Source organism: Trichoderma reesei, assembly GCF_000167675.1.
Source record: "Trichoderma reesei QM6a unplaced genomic scaffold TRIREscaffold_8, whole genome shotgun sequence".
NCBI classification, from domain to species: Eukaryota; Fungi; Ascomycota; class Sordariomycetes; order Hypocreales; family Hypocreaceae; genus Trichoderma; species Trichoderma reesei.
The window spans coordinates 1102641-1122743 of NW_006711155.1; the positions used below are offsets into that span (position 1 = coordinate 1102641).

The 20103-nt window shown below is 53.6% G+C and overlaps 7 protein-coding genes across 7 annotated transcripts; 5 read left to right on the forward strand and 2 right to left on the reverse strand.

The window, feature by feature from the left end:
- Positions 1–999: 999 nt before the first annotated feature.
- On the forward strand, positions 1000–3521 carry TRIREDRAFT_61159 (oligomeric Golgi complex component 3; the record flags this gene model as incomplete). Its single annotated transcript, XM_006964956.1, has 5 exons — positions 1000–1158; positions 1205–1491; positions 1542–1881; positions 1935–2876; positions 2940–3521. The coding sequence occupies 5 exons, from the start codon at positions 1000–1002 to the stop codon at positions 3519–3521; spliced, it is 2310 nt and encodes a 769-aa protein (XP_006965018.1).
- Positions 3522–4201: 680 nt separating this feature from the next.
- On the forward strand, positions 4202–5402 carry TRIREDRAFT_121693 (uncharacterized protein; the record flags this gene model as incomplete). Its single annotated transcript, XM_006964957.1, has 5 exons — positions 4202–4435; positions 4509–4577; positions 4661–4707; positions 4781–4973; positions 5064–5402. 5 exons carry the CDS (start codon positions 4202–4204, stop codon positions 5400–5402), a joined length of 882 nt encoding a protein of 293 aa, XP_006965019.1.
- A 142-nt stretch (positions 5403–5544) lies between these two features.
- On the reverse strand, positions 5545–7526 carry TRIREDRAFT_61121 (uncharacterized protein; the record flags this gene model as incomplete). Its single annotated transcript, XM_006965119.1, has 4 exons — positions 5545–5920; positions 5986–7096; positions 7164–7250; positions 7319–7526. 4 exons carry the CDS (start codon positions 7524–7526, stop codon positions 5545–5547), a joined length of 1782 nt encoding a protein of 593 aa, XP_006965181.1.
- A 1255-nt stretch (positions 7527–8781) lies between these two features.
- TRIREDRAFT_28787 (uncharacterized protein) lies at positions 8782–9908 on the forward strand (the record flags this gene model as incomplete). The annotated part of the gene is made up of 2 exons (XM_006964789.1): positions 8782–9745; positions 9814–9908. Coding segments are annotated over 2 exons (1059 nt in total), but the record flags the coding sequence as incomplete, so codon positions are not given.
- Positions 9909–11069: 1161 nt separating this feature from the next.
- Positions 11070–12392, forward strand: TRIREDRAFT_22251 (uncharacterized protein; the record flags this gene model as incomplete). The annotated part of the gene is made up of 2 exons (XM_006964781.1): positions 11070–11169; positions 11341–12392. The coding sequence occupies 2 exons, from the start codon at positions 11070–11072 to the stop codon at positions 12150–12152; spliced, it is 912 nt and encodes a 303-aa protein (XP_006964843.1). The 3' UTR covers positions 12153–12392.
- Positions 12393–12512: 120 nt separating this feature from the next.
- On the reverse strand, positions 12513–15010 carry TRIREDRAFT_3817 (uncharacterized protein; the record flags this gene model as incomplete). Its single annotated transcript, XM_006964762.1, has 3 exons — positions 12513–12994; positions 13056–13356; positions 13415–15010. The coding sequence occupies 3 exons, from the start codon at positions 15008–15010 to the stop codon at positions 12513–12515; spliced, it is 2379 nt and encodes a 792-aa protein (XP_006964824.1).
- Positions 15011–17927: 2917 nt separating this feature from the next.
- On the forward strand, positions 17928–18873 carry TRIREDRAFT_60729 (uncharacterized protein; the record flags this gene model as incomplete). The annotated part of the gene is made up of 3 exons (XM_006964958.1): positions 17928–18048; positions 18121–18448; positions 18504–18873. 3 exons carry the CDS (start codon positions 17928–17930, stop codon positions 18871–18873), a joined length of 819 nt encoding a protein of 272 aa, XP_006965020.1.
- Positions 18874–20103: the final 1230 nt, after the last annotated feature.

Here is a 20103-nt window from a genome sequence, read left to right on the forward strand (position 1 = left end):
GCGCCCAGAAGCAGCGAGATGCGGCCGGGCTGGGAGGCGAAGTCGAGACGTCCGTCGAAGGGCAGACGCAGACTGAGAGGCTCTCATGGCTGCGAGTCTCTTGGGCCAGCTATCGAAGCGACTTGTTCAATCTCAAAAAGGGCCTACCAGAGACAATCTGACAGCCCCGCTGTGGGTTGGACTTGATCTGCGGATGATTTGCAGCGAAATAACCAGGAACATCAGCCTCAAGCTCTGAGGTTGCAGACTTGGATGCCATGAGATCATGCAAACAAAAAGTAGCTGATGGAGTCGACCTCAACTAAGGGTTTAGCGCAGATATCCCTGTAATGAAGCCTTTGGGGGGGCGCCTCCATGATGTCAACCGCCTTTGCCTGCGCGCTGATTGGCTGGAATCGACGACTTTCATATGCATCGTAGCCAGCTGAACCTTCGGGATTCGGCTGCGTGCCAAAAGGACGACTTGAAGAGTGCAGTTGAGATTATGTGATTCATTGGCAAGAAGTGACCATATATAATGTCATTGTGATCGTAGCTTGAAAGACTGGAAGTCGATGCAGTTGTCACACAATAAGTCTCGTATACCTTCTTAGCTTCAACGGAACAAGGCGAGGAGACTCGGTGGCGTAAACGCACCACCGCAAGAAAGCAAAGGTTTCTTTGGCATCGAGTTGAGACCAGGATTACCCAAGGCGTTATGACGGCTTACCAGCAATTGTGCGCACGTATTATGTCCACACGCTTTTGCCTTTGTAGTCCTTGATTGCTTGTTAGCACAAGACGGAGCATCGCCGCGCACTCGTTGAGCATCAAAGGCTTAGTCATAATCACTAGCTGAGACAGCCAGGTTAGCGCTACGGTACCTCACTGTCCTATGGTATACCACCAGACCACCAGGTACCGTGGGATGCTAGCTCAATCCCCAATCAAGGCCAAGCAGCAACAACAGCACAGCTCCATCCTGCTCCAACTCCTGCTTCAAGCTCCCTCTGAGCCGCCATGTACGAAGACGGCTGGTACAGCTTCGTGCCGGAGCTCAGCAGCAGCAGCAACAATGGGAGAAGCGAGACCTCAAACGGCAAGCCTCGAGGCCACCAGCGCAAGGAATCGCTCCTCCAGCAGCCCAACGTGGGTGTCTCGTCTCCTGTCTACCGACATGTCACAGACGGCTTACGCTGTATAGGATCCAAGCACCGTTGCCGAGACGCTCGAGGATGTCCTGGAAGAGCTCGAGCACACCAATGACCCTCCCGAGCCCACGTTATCCCGCCGAGCCGCCTCATATTCCGACTTCTACGATGTTGTCAAGGCGGAGCTTCACAAACAGTCGCAGCGCAGGCCGCGGCGAAAAGCCGACAGGAGGAGCAGACACTGGGAGGCCTTGACCCTCTTCAACGAGAGCTCTGAAGCTTTCCACTATGCTCAAGAGGACGCCGGGTCAACGAAACTGCTAGACGACCGACTGCTGGAGGAGAGCCAGCGAGAGTACCTGTATGGTTCTAGAGCCGCCCACAGCCTGTGCGAAGCTAATCGACGACCAGGCTTTACCGCGACCAACTGAAGGTGACTGAGCGCCATCTCGAAGGCCTGATTAGCAATGCCAATGACGCGCTAATGCTGCTCACGACCTTGTCGCAATCCTTCCAGTCTGTCGAGGCCCAGACGTCGACTTTCCAGGCGCAATGCGAAGAGCTCCTGACCGAGCAGCGGCGACTGGAGAAGCTGGCAGACGAAGTTGGAACTGATCTATACTACTACGGCTATCTGGAGAAAGCAACAAGACGGCTGAATGCTCCCGGGGCCAGTCAATTGGTAGAGGACGACGACTTTGGTGAGATGGTGGAGAACATTGATGCCTGCATCAAGTTCATGACCGCCCATGTAGGCGCACCCAGCCCGCAAGCCGCGACGCTCTTGATACTAACGAGCCACAGGAGAAATACCGCGAGCGTGACTCGTATCTAGCACGATACAATGCCCTGCTCACAAAAGCATTGCATCTTCTGGACCATGGCTTCAACAGTTGCCTAGAAAAAGTGTCCAGTGACATTGGGCGTCAAATCGCCGCCACGAAGTCAGAATCTGCTCGTCACGCACTCGCCTATGGCAGGTTCGAAGAGATGATGGCGCAATCTTACTCCCTACTACCAAACGTCCGGAAGGTGGTCCGATCGGCTTACCACGTATATGGCCAGCCAGTAGAAGCCACGACTACAACAGCGACATATGCCAACGTCGTCAACACCATCTTTCGAACATACTTTTCTACCCGTGATCGAGACTTGAAACTGATGACGCAGCATGATGTAGACGAGTACCAGAAAGAAGTCAAAAGCTTGTCGGTAGAGACAGCTTCCAGAAACTTTGTGAAACAGCTGTTTGAGCGGATTTATAGCGAAGATGGCCTGTTTACCAAGATCTTCAGCATAGAGCTCGCTTGGAGCCCCTCTCCCGACTCCGCTTTCCATGCTGTCAAGCAAATCAACACGGCAATGGTTCACCCGGGCAACCTCGTGCCGTTGGCCACCAACTTGCAAGCCGTGCTTCAGAACGCTCGGCTCCAGGAAACATGCAACGTGGTTGGCTGGCTGGCCAACGAGTACGCCGTGGCAGAGGTTGACGAGGAGGAGTCGCCGTCATTCAGGAAGTACAGAGAGTACGCCGCCAGACTGCTTGCAGACCACCTCTGGCCTTTTACAGACAGTCTATTCGAAGCGGAGATTGTCAGATCCATCACCAAAGCCCCAACGCAGGATGGCCACCTCAAGATTGGCCCCGTCGTGGGCGGAGTGGCCTCTTCGAACGCATATCCCCTAGTCAAGCGCGCCATTGAGCTTTTGGCCATGTTTGATCAGGCAATGCCCAAGGAGAGATCTGTAAGTGTCGCGTCTGGTAACTCTGTCAATGTATAGTGCTTAAGCTAATGTCATATCTCGCAGGCCAAGAACAGCCCGGTTGTGTTCAAGATTGTCCGCGAGACGATACAGATTCTCCAGCGCGCCGAGGCAAGGATCAAATCGCTCAAGACGGACACCGATCCCGACCTGTTCATGGTCAAGAATCTACTCATCATCAAGAACGAATTGGTGTCGCTTGAGATTGGCGATATCCGAAGCCAGCCGGCCATGCAGCACTTTGGCCAGATCTGGGACACGCTGAGCCCACAGAACTGGGTGGGATTCTTCGCGAGCATCATCAGCGGCAATCTGTGGTCTCGAGGCGCACCGTCCGTCACGGCCAAGACGCTTACCGTCGAGGACATGAGCGAGCAGCTGGATGAGCTTCTGCGCCAGTCCATTTACGCCTTTACGAAGCGATGGGCTTCCCTGATCAATGACTCCCAGAGCCGAAAGCCCGGCGTGAAGCCCATTGCAAAGGTAGAGGCCGAGCTGGAGACCATACTCGACACGGCATTCAGTAACCAGCCCGAGGTCATTGCGAAGCTGAAGGAAGCCATACAGCAGAATGCGCAGGCGCAAAAGGAGGCACAGGGTCCTGGGAACGGGGCTCGGAGATATTAGCAGAAGCAGCATGAGGAGCGTTGCCGCCCTCGTTAAGAGACGCATTATGATTCCATAATGATGACTTTTCCTTGAGACGGTGGCTCTGTTAGACACCTACACGCTTCCCACTTTACCGCGCAGAAAGAGATCGAATCACCACCTGATCTAGAAGTGATCCTTCACGGGCACTTTGCTCCATCTGGACCATTCGGCGTCCCGTCTTACTCCGTCTCCAGGCCAGCCCGTGTAAGTCGCGCTACTCAGCCGCAGTTAGCGGTTGATGCCCCCCATGCTCAACTCATCAAACCAGTTATAGACGACAAGAGGCGAGGCGGGGTAATAGCCCATATGGTGATTTTTGCTCCATTGTAGTGAATCCTTCGCCTGGAAATGCCCCTGGAATTGAACGGACCTGTTCATGGTATGGATTCAGTTTGAGTTGCTGCTGGACGACGGACGTTCTAGGCGATGTCCCGATGCAACGTGGCAGAGCCAAGAATCCCACAACTCAGAACTACATTAACATATAAAAAGTCGTCTTGACAACCCGATCCAGTGCCTCTTGAGTTTTGTCTCCTCAACCAGAGAATCACAAAATCATTGTTTCGCCTGTCTTTATTCCAAGTGCCGTCCCTCATAAGTGACTACCTTACTCAATCCCACTAACACACCCCAGCACCAAACAAACCATCAACAACATGACAGCAGAACCCAAGACCATCACGTACCGCGGCAACTGCCACTGCGGCGCCTTTGTCTTCCAGACGGCCCTCCCGGAGATCAAGTCCGCCATCGACTGCAACTGCAGCATCTGCGCGAAAAAGGGCTACCTCTGGATCTTCCCCGGCAAGGGCAACGTGGAGATTGTCAAGGGCAGCGTGGAGGAGGGGCTGACGGCGTATGAGTTTGGGCCCAAGAAGCTGAAGCATTTGGTATGAAGACTCTTTTTTCTTTGTTTTACGTTGGGCTAATTGTCATTTTGGGGGGGTTGTTGGGTATTTGTAGTTTTGTCCAACATGTGCTTCGCCTGTGGGTGGCTTTTCAGATGATGAAAACTTTCAACTTGCTCTGAATGTAAGTCTGTCTTTGTCGTGCAATTCTCTCACGAAGTCGATCGGAACTCGAGAAGTCGCTGAAATGAGAGTTTGATAACCTAGGCCCATTGCTTTCAAGGCTTGGTAACTTCGGACCTGGAGAAACCTCCGTACGTATCAAATATCGAATCATCGTCTCAGCTCATTTGGGAGGAAAAACTCAGCTAATTGCAGATTGAGCAGATACGACGGCGCTTCCCTAGGAGAACCCTATGAGCACCCCGTCCACAAGGGAGCCCTCCCTACACCCGACGCCGGCGAGGTCGTCTACACGGGGAGCTGTCATTGCGGCGCAGTCACCGTTGCCACGGCGAGCAAGCCGCTCGATGAGACTTATGAGGGAGCCATAGAATGCAACTGCAGCAGCTGCGAGCGTGTAAGTCCATGTACCATCCATCCACATCCCATCCAAGCCATCATCAGCCGTCCTTTGTCAAAACGATAAGCAGGAGGTACTGATATACAGCACGGTTGTTTCAAGTACGCCGCCATCTGGGTATACCGCCCAAACAAAGCCGTCGTCCTCTCCGGCGACGAGGCCAACATCGGACGGTACCAGTTCAACAGGCGCATGCTGTCCAAGGTCTTTTGCAACATCTGCGGCGTCGTCATGGCGAACCTGTTCAACGAGCTTACCAGCGAGCAAGTCGAGGCGCTGCCGGAGCTGCCGCGGAGGATCTACGATGCGCAGCATGAGTATACGGGGGTGAATGCGAGGGTGCTGCAGGGGGTGGATGTGGCCAGGTTCAAGACGAAGAAGGTGGATGGACTGAACAAGATTCCGGGAGAGTATGCGAACCCTTGATTGAAGGGGGTCTAGCTGGTGGATTTTGAGCGTTGTTCTGTTGTGTGTTGGTGAGAATTGTCAACTGCATGGGGGCCGGGGAGTGACGGCGTGATAGGCGCAAGCCATGTTTGGGTGTAATATTCTTTGATGTCTATCAATTTTATTCCCAGAGGCTCCAATTGGGATTGACCAAAACCTGTTGTTTCAGCGGATCGTAAATCTCATCGTCAGGGCTGTAGTCCCTCATGTCTTGATACGCGTGAACTGCCTGAGGTCCTTCCGACTCGAGAATGTATCCGCTCTCGCACTTGGTGAAGCTCACTTTCACCTGCCCTCTGTAGAACTCATCATATTCGGTGGCCAGCGCATCACTGAGGCTCTGGACATTTTCAGACGGATGGAGGCTTCTCCAGGGATGAATGCAAGTTTGCTGCTTGCAGGATTTGAGAACCATCATCAGGGCATCCAGTCGGTCGACGACCTTTTCGAGAGGCCACTGTTTGCCGTTGATAGTAACAGTTGCATCGATTAGGCTTCTTCCTGGGCTAAGGAGATTGTGTAACTGTCCTGGATCGCTCTGTATCCACTTGAGTCAGCAAACTTTCCTCTCTCTAGAGTCTGGGAGTGAATGTGGCTTGCCTTCATATCATAGAGTTCCCGTTCGTTGCTGCACCAAACCGAATAGTAAAAGCCATAATCTTCTGCTTCGATGCGAAGCCCCTTGTAAGAGTTGTTGGGGTAGACGGGCGGACCATCCTTCCTCCCAAAGATGCTCTCTGCAAGCCCATATCCCCAGAATTCGACGGCAACGTGCTCCGAACGAGGCTCGCCGCCGATTCCATGGAGATCAATGGGTGAACCATCAAACTTCTTGTCGTCAATCTCGATGCCAGCTATTTGCAGTATGGTCGGCGCGAGATCCGTGTGCGAAGAGGGAACACGGGTGACTTTCTGAGCAGGGATTCCGGGGCCACGGACAATAAGAGGGACATTGATATCCGTCTCGAAGCCGCATGTCTTGCCGGGGTGCAGTCGATGTTGGCCAATGTGATAGCCATTGTCAGAGGTGTAAAAGATAAAGGTATTGTCCAACACGCCCGCCTCTTCAAGGCGAGCAACAACGGATCCAACAATTTCGTCTACTGCCTGGAGAGACCGTAGGCGCAGCCTCTGATACTCGTCATTATAGTCAACGACCTCATCATCAAGCTTGGGAAGATTTGATACCCAGTTGACGCCGCTTGGAGAGTCAGGATTGAAGTTTGGTGTCCGGGGAATTTTGTACTCTGGAAACAGGCCTTGATGTCGCTCTGCAACTTGTGGGGGGTCAAAGGCTCCCACCGAACCTTCTCCCACGAGAGCATGAGGAGCGATGGGTGCAAGCGTGATGAAGAAGGGCGAGCTTTCATCCTCGAGCGCATGCTGGAGGAACTCTTGGGCACTTTCAGCCAAAATATCGGTCGAGTACTTGCCGACAGGGTTGGTTGGCGGCGCCCCGTTCCTCGTGGTGCTGACATTGTAGTACTGATACGTGAAGGGGTCAAGAAAGAAGTTTGACTGAGTGTATCCGCTCACTGGAGGCGAGTCGTAATTGTGGACGGTATGGGAGTTGAAGAGCTTGCCGGCGTAGTAGGTGTTGTAGCCAGATTGCTGCAGCCAGAGGGCCAGATGGTGGTCGTTGTAGCCATTCTGGACAAACTTGGGGTATCCTCCTGTTTGATATCAGATACTGGAAGCTTACCACGCATATGGCTAGGGCGAAGTCAACCAGAAACTCACCCCATGGTGGATTCACATTGGTAACATTGGTATTATGAGCGAGCTGGCCTGTCCAGAGGGTGACGCGCGAGGGACAGCATATAGCAGCTAAAGATGGCAGGACAGATGTCAACCTTTGACCGGGTATACACACGAGGAATGCTAGTGAGATATACTAGAACAATAATGCCTCTCAAACGTGGTGCCTTGTTGGATCAGATGCTCTTGCAGGGATGGCATGTAATCCAATGATCCCATGTGGTTGTCTTGGTCGTCTGTCAGGATGAAGACAATGTTTGGGCGATTTGGCGCTGCATGTGCCCGGGCCGTTGCAGAAAGGAGCCATGAGGATGCGAGGATCGTGTGAGTGAGTTTCGGGACCATTTTCATTGGTTAGGTTGATTGACCTTATGTCAAATTGGTCGAAGATCGAAGATGGCGTACCGAGTCGAGCAACGTATTAGTAGGTAACAATCATGAACCGCATGTCTCGAGATAGCAAGCCAGCTGCGGTTTTTATATACTGGTTGTTGTTGACGATAGATCCACAGACTCCAGTTGAATTGTACCCTTTTCTCCGACTATTTCGACGATCACCAACTGCTGATACGCAGAGAGCAGCTTAAGCTTGCGCCATGGCTAGGTTGCATGCCGTGCTCCCCTCTTCGCCATTCTGGTTGTCGAGCGCCTACCCGGAAATCTTTTGGGTCTCTCGCCAACTTGTATTCCGAGCTCCTGTCTTTGGTGAGACTCGATCCTATGTTACTCTAGAATAAACGCAAAGTGTCAGTCTATCCAGGAATAATTTCACGGTTCTGCCTGTGAGTGTCAAGCGTCATCTACCAAGTTAGCAACATGCTTACCACTGCTTGTGACGCAAGATGATGTCGGAACATACCTATCAAAAGATGCGTCCAATTCCGGAAATAACAGGCGTCAGCTCGTCCCGTCCGCAGTCTGTTCTGCGCTACGGAGCGCTCACGGGCTGATTCAAGACGGGATTCCGACACGGCAGAGGCTTCGGAGCTCCTTTATACTGGCCCATTGCGAACGAGCGGGCTCATCCCCGTATACATGTGCCGTCTTCGAACTCGGCCAGGGCGGTTGCAGATCAGTTGAGGACGCCCCGATCTGAATTCATTTTATCGATCGTTGGCTTGCATGCTTCTCTTGACTTCGAGGTTGCGAGGTTGTGCATAATACAATAAGTCAGTTCATCTCCCCGCACTTCGCTTCGGGTCCAGGAACTGCCATATGATGTATCGGCGGAGTATCTTCTCCCGTGCGTCAACGCTTGTAGGCCACCCGCATGCCGATTCGGGAGAGGGGAAGAAGAGTGAGGCAAGATTGTGCCTTGTGCTAGACATTCCAGGTACATCGGATCAGTAACACGGATTACTCAGTACCTCAGGTTACATGTGCCTACCTACACGTCTGGCAAAAATTTACCTGCAAGGCTCAATGGCGAGCGGCGTGTTTGTCCCTTTCCCCCCTTCTCATATCCAGCGTTGTAGTAGAGTCGAGTTCTCTGGAATTCCTCAGCGTTACGCTCTATATTGGAATCAAGCTGTCGAAGAGAGCAGAGAGGTTTTTTCTTCGGGTTTTTTTTCTGTTTCCTTCAGTCAATATGGAATACGGAATTGACCAGGAAAGCCTTGATCTGATCATTGAGCTCCAATTGCAGGATGCCCAAAATCTCATCAAGGGCAAGTATCGCGAGGGCGAGGCGCCCGACTTCGAGCTGGCGCTTGAGTGCTTCAACGAGGAGCTCGAGTCGCTTCACACCGTGCTTCACGACCGAGCCATGACTCGCAGTGTGGCTCGTGCGGTAGTCACAGATGCCGACATCATCAGGGAACTCGTCCACCAAGAGGAGCAGGCAGCACGCGACAGGGAGCTTGCGCTCAACGGCTTCAATGCGGATGGCTTCCATGAGGACGTGTTCCCTCAAGCTCGGGAATGGACGGACATGGATCCCATGGATGGAATCATGTCCGACGAAATGACCGACAAACTCATCATATTGTTCAATGGCGGCGGCGAGCCCTCGTCTATTGCCGAGTCGTCCAAGAGGGGCAACCAGGCGCGACCAGCGACGGGAACCGGCCAGCGGCGTCGCTGTATCGTATGTAGCGAAGATTTTCCATTCGTGGACACGCTGCGATGCCCTTGTTCTCATGACTATTGCCGAGGATGCCTGTCGGACTACGTTAGCAAAGCAGTCAACGACGAGTCCATATTCCCTCCTCGATGCTGCGGCCAGCCAATACCCATCGACGGCGTCAACCAGATCTTCATACCGGCACACTTGATCGGCAAGTATCGGGCCAAGGAGCTCGAGTTCAATTCGGCAAACAGAACGTACTGCCACGTTCCGACCTGCTCAGCGTTTATCCCGGCGCAGTTTATCAAAGACGAAGTGGCCACATGCATCAAATGCCGGAGCAAGACGTGTGTGATTTGCAAAGACGCATCGCATGTGGGAGATTGTCCCAAAGACACAGCAACGGCCAACGTTCTTCGTGTCGCAGCAGACAATGGCTGGAGACGGTGCTACAGTTGCCGCCGAGTCGTCTCGCTGTCACACGGGTGCAACCATATATGTGAGATCTCTTGCCTTCCTCTCTTCTGCCACCGCTAGTCTGGTCCTTTTGCTGAAACTCTCATATAGACTGTTACTGCAGAGCTCAGTTCTGTTACACGTGCGGCAAACGTTGGAAAACGTGCGGATGTGAGCTGTGGAGTGAGGATATGCTGGTTGCTCGCAATGCTGCTGGGCAACGAGCTGCGGCCGCGCCTCGTCAGCCTGCATATCAGGGCTGGGGTCTCTGACGAAGCTCGTACCAAATTTCAAAACGAAGTTGGAAATATTGGCCATATTATTGTATGAACCCCGAGCACTGGTATGGGATGTCGCTCCGTATTGTTACTGAGACTAAGAGAATTGGATATCGTTGTTCGTTTGACCGGCACGAGCTCGGACAGCAGGCGACGCCGTGATTCGGCGCCTAATAAATTTGTAAAGGGGAATGATCATTCAATATTGTCCATGCACTTTTTGTTAGGTAGTCAGCTGGGCGATAGAATAGCTTGCTTGATCCAACAAAGTGTCCAGGGAAATGCATGTGGATCGGACAGTGACATTCCACGGACTTCCCGTCGTCAGTCAGCGAATCCTCCTCGAAGACAAGGTGACGGAGAGTTCGAGTATTGTGCTGTGGTTGAGCGAGTCGGTAGAGTCAGAGTCTCTGCTCTCTTGTGGCACTTCATGCGGAAGAGAGAGAAAGAAAGTGAAGAAGATGAGGATACAAAGGTCGATGGATGTTGGTAGTTGGGATTTTCTCTTTGTCACTGAGAGAAGGAACGACTCTCTATCGCGAATGACAGTCTACACCAATACGAATACGACTCCAGATGATGGCCCTGTAGCCACAATGTCCGTATAAAACAATTACCTCCTGAGTACTTGTAACTAACCTTCGTTGTTTGAAACGTCATTGCGCGCTCACTAAGATTCTTCAATCTGCAAAGCAGAAGCACAATATCATCATGTTCTGGATTCAGAGAACCCCAAATTCCCCATACGGGGAGAATATCCACCCAATTCGTGGGGGGGGGATGCATCAATCGAAGTATCCAATATCCTTGTATGCGGGCGGTCAGACCCTATCTCAAATAGTCTTATCAAATCACGACATCGTCGATATCGGACGGGTCATCGGGGTCCGACTCGACTTTCTGACCGTCGCTCTTTGTCCGCTTCTTTTCATCCCGTTCTTTTTCTTCTCTTGTTCTCCCCCTATAGATCTGGAGACTCTGGCGTTATCCATTCTGGCCTACTTCGTATAACCTCAACCATCCCCTTCTCACTCTCGTCGAGTCTCAATTCCGTTATCGGTCCCGGCCGTGGGGACCCAAGAATCGAAGATGGCTTCCGCAGAGATCGAGCAGCCCCAAGGCGGCGCGCTGCAGACGGCAAAGGATCTCTTCTCCGGTGCTGTTGGAGGCATTGCCCAGGTCCTAATTGGTATGTTCCCATACTGGTTTTCCCCTCTTCTTCTTTTGTCCTCTCTCCCGTAGTTGAAGAGGGCAGAATTCGGCGACGGTCCGGCGCGCTTTGTTGCGGCTCATCAAAACCTCAACCCACTCCCCCAAATGTCTTATACAATCCAGACTGACCAAGCCCACCTTCCTCCAGGCCAGCCCTTTGACATTGTCAAAGTCCGCCTGCAGACGTCGAACCAGTACTCGGGCGCCGTCGAGGCCGCCGCCTCCATATACAAGAATGAGGGCGCCCTGGCCTTCTACAAGGGCACGCTGACGCCCCTCATCGGCATCGGCGCCTGCGTCTCGGTCCAGTTCGGCGCCTTCCACGCCGCGCGGCGGTGGCTCGAGGCGCGCAACGCCGGCCGCGGCAAGGCCTCGGACCTCAACTACGGCCAGTACTTTGCGGCGGGCGCCTTCGCCGGCGTCGCCAACGCGCCGCTGTCGGGCCCCATCGAGCACATCCGCATCCGCCTGCAGAGCCAGCCGCACGGCGCCGGCCGGCTGTACGACGGGCCCCTCGACTGCATCCGCAAGGTCAGCGCCCAGAGCGGCGGCGCCCTGCGCGGGCTCTACCGCGGCGAGGTCGTGACCGTCTGGCGCGAGGCCTTTGCCTACGGCGCCTGGTTCACCGCCTTCGAGTACCTCATGAACGCCGACGCCGCGCGCAACGGCATCGACCGCAAGCAGATCCCCAGCTACAAGATCGCCCTCTACGGCGGTCTCGCCGGCGAGGTCCTCTGGCTCGCCAGCTACCCCTTTGACGTCGTCAAGAGCAAGATGCAGACCGACGCCTTCGGCGCCCAGCAAAAGTATCCGACCATGCGCGCCTGCTTCTCCGCCACCTGGCGCGCCGACGGCGTCAGGGGCTTCTGGAAGGGCATTGGGCCTACGCTGCTGAGGGCCATGCCTGTGAGCGCGGGCACTTTTGCCGTGGTGGAGATGACCATGAGGGCCATCAACTGAGTGAGAGGGCTTGAAAGAGACGATTCGGAATAGGAGAGATTAAGGGGGGGCAGAGCCTTTCTTTCCTTGGTTCTTTGAAGGAGGTGGGGCGTTATTGGTTCAACAAAGATCAAAAGTTAATTGGGTTTGGACGAGCGTGTTTGCGAAAAAGAAGTCAAGGCTAAGCAAATCTGATAGAGACAGTATTTCAGGGACAATAGCCGGCTTGTTAGGGTTCTAGATACTAGTGTAGACGGTCGGGTGGGTTCATCATGTGCGTCGTGAAATCTTGGGCATTCAACATGGAAATTAATCGATTAAATCTCGTGTTACTCTAGGCCGACTCTTGTGTGTATATGACTGTGACCATGGCATCAGTTTTTACCAGCCGACATTCTCATTATTCTCCACCCGCTTCTGCAGAATCTGCCTTGCATTTAGGGGCGTCAGAGCCACAAGCTCCAGCTCCTCGAGAACCCTCCGCGCCTCGTCATTGTCCCTAAACGCCCGATCACTCGCCTGCTTCAGCGTCATCCCTTCGCCCTCTGCCGAAGCGGGCAAGTTCAGCAGAACCAGCCCCTCGCGAAGGGCTTCCAGCGCGGCCGAGCCATTGGGAATGAACCGGTCGACGAGCGAGAAGATGGACGCGCAATCGTGCGCGAACTGCGCCGCGCCGAGCGTGGTGAACGTTTGGCGGGTGAGAACGCTGGACCAGAGCAAGTCCTGCAGCTTGTCGAGCGCGTCCCTCCAGACACGGCGGTAAGACGCAGCGGACAGCGCTTTGCCCAAGAACTCTAGGTTTCTCTTGAGCACGCTCAGCGGCTCATCTAGCTCTGGTGTGATGGAAAGGGCCGAAGAGTCATCTTGCAAACTCGAATTAGCAGACAATCTCACAGGATCCTGAAGCCGTGAAGCAAGCTTTACCTGATGTTGCGCTTTCGCCGACTGTGGTCCACTGGACATTGTGGGTGTAGGCGCGCAGCGCTTTAGAGTGAGACTCGACCAGTGCGCCCACGAGAAGGCCTTCGCCGGCCTTGCGACGGTTGGTGTATGCCGCAATAGTCTCGTCAAATATGGCGCCGTTCTCGTTACCCTCATCGACTGCGGCGACGGTACGTTCCTTGAGATCGTCGCCAGCCCCGACTACGCTGGCGATGGCCGAGGTTTGATGCCTTATCTGCCTAGATTCACGCTTGTGCAGTTGATCCCACAGAATGACAAAGAACTATAGCCTCCGTTAGCATTTCGGAACAGCATGCCGCCAATGTTGTTGCTTCACTCACCTCTTCATCGCCCCATTCAGCCAACGTACTGGCAACGTGATCAGCACTACCTATCACTTTGCACAGCGTCTCCAAAGCACCAGTCCCTTCCAGAGCGGCCAGCTGCTCTTTTGTTACGCCATGAATGGTCCGGCCCAAGGTAGATGTGAGAGCCTGGTAGGCCTCCAGCGAGCTTCGAAGACGATCATGATAGCCGTCGAGAATATCCAGCTGGATGTCTGTCAGGAACTTGAGCTTCTGCTTGACCTTGCGGAGACGCTCGTATTTGGTTGTGACGACGCGCAACAGATCGGTGATTTGCACAGCCGCAAACGTGGGCTTCATCTTGCCCGGAAGGGAGTAGTCATAGTCAATTTTGCGGGCGTCCCGGGATTCCATGATGACTTCAAATCTCTCCAGCGCAAAGCTTCTCTCGGCCTGGAACCACACGTCAAAGTACTTGTCCAGGACGCTTTCCGACAACCCTGCCCAGCCTTTCTCGGGATCGCCACCGTCATAATTGAACCTCGATCGGATGGTTTCGTCCAGGGTCATCAATTGCGAGATGAAGCTGCTCAAGAATCCAGGATTGGCACTCGTTTCTGACAGTACCGCATCGACTTTCTCCCGAACAACAGGCAGCATTGCCGTGATGAGGGCGCATGCAGGGTCCGCATAGATGGTCTTGTCGGCCACCGGTGTCTCGCGAAACTTGGATGCCAAGAGATGCCCGAGATTATCGCGAAAGAAGTCCTCCCACTTCTCCAGGGTTGTCAGAAGCCAGGGGAAGCAATGAGTCCCGACCGACTGAGGGCTGCTGGTCGGCTTGTCGCTGAGGAAGTGGAAGCGAAACTCGGCAACGAACATTCTGGCCATGACTTCGAACGGCAAGAGAATCACGACATCCGTGCTATGGACAATCTCTGGCATTTGCAGGTCGAGTAGCTTCTCAATGCACGCCACCCAGTCCTCGTCCATCTCAGACTGAGGATCGACCTTGGGCCAGTGCTTCTTGTTGAGCACAGTCTCTAGCTCTGCGGACATGATCTGCTTCATTTCGGCCCAGAGATTCTTCGTCATCCTGTCGACGTGGTCCACCAAGTGAAGCTCGTCGTTTCCAGGCAGAGACCGCAGTCTTATGACTAGCTCTCTCAGCTGCGCATACGGCTCAAGCGCCTCCTTGGGGCTGCTTGGCAGATGAGACCGAGCCTCCTTGCGCAGCCTCTCGGCATCTTGGAGCAGCATGAAGTACTTTTGGGCCAGTTGGACGTTTTGTAGCTGCTTCATTGGCTTCTGCAGTCGCGCAATCGCTTCGCTCGGCGCATCTGATGCAGCAGCTATCTGGACTCGCCTGTCGATGCTCTCCTGCATGTCGTTGAACTCGGAAATCCGGGTCTGGAGCTCGGCCTGACGCTCCTCGGCGATGCGCCGCGCCTCGTTGAGCTGCTTGACAGCATCGTCGAGCTGCGACTGGAGCTGGTTCCGCTGCAACTCGACATTGTTGAGCAGCTCGTCGAGGTTCTCTAGATCGGCGGTCGACTGGAGCTTGTCCTCGAGGTAGTCTTCGACGCGGGTGTCAAGGGAGACGCCATTGGCGACAGCGGACATGGAGGACATTTTTGTACGTGGCCATTCCTAGCTGCATCGAAGCTGCAGGAACGGATGACGATGCACGATGCAGACGGTCGGAGACGGTTGGCCATGATGGATGCTTATTGGCGGGCGATGGTTTATCGATATGCGTCTATCGAGGGGTAGTTGAGGTCTGGTGTCACGACATGCTTGGCTCATTGACTTCCTTGACAATGATAACTTGGCGCTGGCTATCTCTCCTAATAGTGTTGACTCTTTTTTCTTTTTGCCTTCAATGCATCTCCCTTGCAGAATTGGAAGCCATAAGGCACCTGGTTGAGGTTATATTTCGACACACTGGCTGTGGCATTGGCGCAACATCGAAAGACAGCAGGCTAAAGTCGACAGAGGCACAACGCAGGGGTAAATCGCCAAGCTGGCCAGATAGTACCTAGAGGTAGGTACTCGTACAACACGGACATGCAGTGCTGACGCATAGGGACCTGCTGTGAACGGCGGTCTTGATTGCGCATGGATGTCTGCATACATGTACTCAAGGGCCGGCGGCTCTAAGAGACTGCCACAGGACCGAGAGATGGCTGTTTGCACGAAGCTGCAGGTGATCATGCTCTTGGTTGAACCTGATGAAGGTCGACTTTGCCGAGGCACTTTCTCCGTATGTGTATTCTTGGAATCACTGCAGCTGAGTGTTTCCATGTTGGCGCATGCAAACTCAGTTGCTATATATAGCCACTCTCCCCCCAATCTTCAACCGGGCCCTGATGCGTGAAGATGTCTTCAATCCCATGGATGTTTACCGCTTACAAAGACGGCTTGAGGCGGTCAATGGGCTGCTGCGCCTCTTCTCGTCGTCCGTCCAAGTCCGTGTCCGTGTCCTTGTAAGAGGACCGCGTACGATTACGCACAACAGCCGGGATTCTCTCGTACGTACAACTACGCAGCGCGACAACAGCCTGGAAAGCTGCCAATTAATGCCTGACACGACCCTAGGGCATTAGCTTCGGTCGGCTCGCCTTGGCTGGGAGAGCCAATGGATCGTCGCGGCAGCAGCCCGCCCACGATACGAGGAGCAGGACTGGCGAGGCCATTGGCGGTTAACCGTCTGTTCTGTCTGGTGTATTGAATGTACCTACTAGTAGGTAATAAACGAGCCAAACGTGAAGGGACAGGATTGGATGCTTCGAAGACTACAGGTAGTAACTAGGTAGGTACTATGATCCATGCCTGTAAGCTGCCCCAGGGCATAAAGGACGGGCGATGCAGGTACTCGCAGACTTATGCAAGTAAGGTATGACCTGTAGGTACATTTCGCGCTGTTACCGCCCGTCTGCCTGAATGTCTCAACCGACGATCGATCGCAGATGCAATCGCCACCTAGTCAAACAAACAAACGAGCATCCATGACCTTGAGGGCCGCGTGCGTTACCGCAAAACCTGGAAGCCTCAGCTCCAGCGCTCCGGCTCTCTTTAGCGCAACCTTGGAAGTGATTCCCCCTGCAAGGCACCCGCTGAGAAGGGCCACAGAACCCACCGGCGCAGCATTGAACCCCCCGTAGCGCTTCAGCAGCAGGTCTGCAGCCCCTGCAGCCCCTGGAACCCCTGCAGAAGCCCGCAAACATGAATGGAGGCTCCAGGTGGCCTCGGCGGGCTTCTTCAGTGAGGTGCCTTGAGTGAAGAACCACCTCAGCCCCCCAGCTAAGCTTTTGGCGCTAGGCTGTGGTCCCCACTTCCATGCCCAGCCAGGCTGTGACCAGAAAAGCGCGGATTTGGGCAAACTAAAAGCACACAAAGAGGTGATTATACACACACATAACCTGCAGTACTGGGGTCTCAATTCTCTCAATACTAGTGCTCTTCATGCTGACAAGTGCGTACATATTCGTTTTGCGGTCCGCGTTCTTTTGACCTGTGCTTGCCAGCGTCACCCGGTTGCCCGGCCAACAACCCAGGTCAAAGCTACATGTACATAGGTACCAGAAAAGGGTGGCTGGGGCACCGCTGGTCTCTCTCTTCCCCCCCCCAGTCAACTGGCAGTTGGTCACTCCCAAGAGACGCAGTCAACCACTACGAGCAGGACTCACTCAATTCTGCTCCCCAGCCATCTATTTTCAACAAAAGAATAGAGGAGGGAAAAAAAAGAGAGAGAAGGAAAATAGCCCAGTCAATCAGGTCGGTTCTGGCCCCGTTCGAGGCCGCGTGTTACGTCGCTCTCCCCCCTCAGATCCTCTTTTGGGGAGCTTTCTTCCTCCTCCTTTGAGCTAAGTCTCGTCCTGCACGTCGTCCATGACAACTGATTGCACGCAGCAGCAAGACATCCGCACGCTGAGCAATCCAGGGTCCAGGCGCATTCCACGCTCGCTTTGATCAAATCTCTCTTCTCTCTCTTCCTCGTGCGGGAAAGACGGAGCTGGTCGGAATCGCTGAAGCAGCCGGTGCTACACAGACACACACACACACACACACACACACACACACATCCACACATACTACCTACATACCATTTACTATCCGCATTCCAGCCTGCGTTTGCGCCCTCCTGCAGTCACGCTGCAATTCGAACCATCCCGCCGCCTCGGGACAAAGCGCACGAGGGGCATCGCGACTGGCGTCAAGCCCTGTGGACCGAAGCGTGTCTGTCTGTCTTGCGTGGGAGGGGCAGAACATAGCACCAAACGTGCGGGTTGTCACGGCGGCTTTGCGCTCTCGGCGCCTGCGGCTCTTATCGACTGTCGCTTCCAGTCATATTTCGCTCGACAATTGTCGCGACGACGCGCAACTCAGTCTTGTGATTCTAGCGAGGGACTACTCCCTCGGGAACGTCAGCAACCATGGCCAGCGGATCGAGAACCACTTCGACCACGGTCAGTACGAAGATTGTCGCGCGCAGGTTCCACATAGGATGGCATCGTGAGTTCTTCTTTAACCCCCAGATACAGGAACAATGCCGGCGCTTCTGGAATGCGGCAGTCAGTCTAACCCCGGTGTCTCAACAGGCTTCGTCCCCTTCCTGGGCTACCACCACGTGTTGATGATCTTGATCGTCGTCGCAATCATCCTCCTGTGTGAGTCGCCCTGTCTCAATGCCTGTCGTCCGTATGTTTGTGCTGACCGCTCTCTCCTCCCCCCTCATCCAGCTCTGCTGCTCGCCGGCTGCTCGTCCTCGTCGCCCTTGATTCCCGGCATCTTTCTCCTCTCCATCTACTACAAGTCGTATGAGGCGCATCCCGACACCGCGCAGGTGGACTACAACTTCTACACGGCGCTCAACAATATTGCTGGAAATGCCCATCTGCAGGCGCGCGTCGGCTACTTTGGCATCTGCGTCAACCCGGATGGCGGGTCGTGGCTTTGTAGTAACAATGCGACAGCCCTGGCCAAGGAAGTCTCGGTGGACCAGGATCCTCTCAACCTCATCTGGCTGGCTGCCCAGTTCAAGGACATGATTGTGTTCCCTTATCTGATGTGAGTGGTGGAGCTGTAAGCTCATTTTGCATTTCGCTGACCGCAGTCTATCTAGCATCATTGCCATCATCTTCGCCTTCATCTGCCTGCTCCTCTTGGCGACTTTTCCTGGGTGGCACGAGGAGGAGGACTCCGAAGGATCCGAGCGCGAAGTCAAGCCGTTCCCGTCTCGCCCCGTCTCGCAAATCGCCCTCGCCATCATCTTCATCTCCTCCATCTTCGTCCTCGTCTCGGTCCTCTGGCAGCATACCGCGTCCGTCGCAGCGTCCGTCATCGCCCAAGACTTTGGCAACGGTGTCGTCAAGAGTGGCGTTGGAAGCAGCGCCATGGTAATGGGCTGGTTCTCGTTTACGCTGCTCATCATTGTCACCATCGGCTTGCTCGTCATGATATTGAGCATACGCGTCCTGAGTTCCATGGTGTGATGAGCAGGCGGGCCCTCGGATCTACGGTTCGAGACAAGCGATAGGAGAGAACGAGGATGAGAAGAAGAGCAAAACAAATGAGGCTAACGACGTGGTGGACATGATATATGAGTTGGGATGTCTATGTGTATATGTGATGGGCGATACCAAAGGGGCATGTAAACAGGGCGGCACAACTTTCGACTTTTAGGGGTTGGTTGGTTTACAGGCATCATCAGCATTGGAGTTACGACGGCGTTTTCTCGAAAGAAAAATACCTTAATCTCGTCCCAGACGACACAAAACGAAAATCCGGACTACGGGATGACAAAAAAAAAAATTCTGGTGCTTTCAAACTGAAACGGAACTGACGGACACACACTCAAACCCAAACCTCAACGAACAACGCCAATCATCTCTTTCGCCTTCAGTTCCCCTTGTTTCCGGCTATCCAAGCAATATACGAGGATCAGTTGAAATGGTCGATCTAGGAAATTCGACAGATGGCAGGCGTTGTTGTGGTTGTTGTTGGATAGAGGGAGATTGCGAACAAGCAAAGGGTCGTGTCCGAACGGTTTCGACAGGGGGGGCGGGAGGGCGAATTATAGACGGCGAGGAATGCTTTCAGGGCCTGATACCGCCAGGTGCTACTGTTCTGCTTTTTATTCTTCTTCCTCGGATTTTCACGGATGAAATGTGTTTCATGCCTTTTTGTTCCCCTATGTTCATGGTTCCCTATTTCTTTCTATCTGGTTCTGGGGGTTTTTTTCATCAAGGAGATTGTGAAATAGTCAACAGACAGGGGAAAGAGAACTCAAAACTTTTTCATTTCATCTATTGTTTACTTGGAGGGGTGTTGGGGGATATATATCACATCTTTTGACTTTTTGATGTCTCTCTTTTTATCACACGCCATTTTCTTATTGCGGCGTTTGTGCAGGGTGATATGGTTTTCCTTCTTGGGCTGAATAATCATGCTTCGAATGTATTGTATTATATGAGCGAATGAATGAAGAGGAGAGAGGCAGATTTCACGGCTTGGAGTTTTGCACGGATGGGATGATACCAACTGCTAGAGAGGACATCCAATACACAGGTCTTTATAAAACAGCTTGAACCTATCCTTGTTGTGAGAGTGTATTGTGATTACCTAGGTATATTTGGACAAGGCAGGCCAAAGTCACCAGTTTAGGCTTATGGAGCGATCAATTTACGAGGCCAAAAACAACAGCATAGGCAAGTCAATCATTC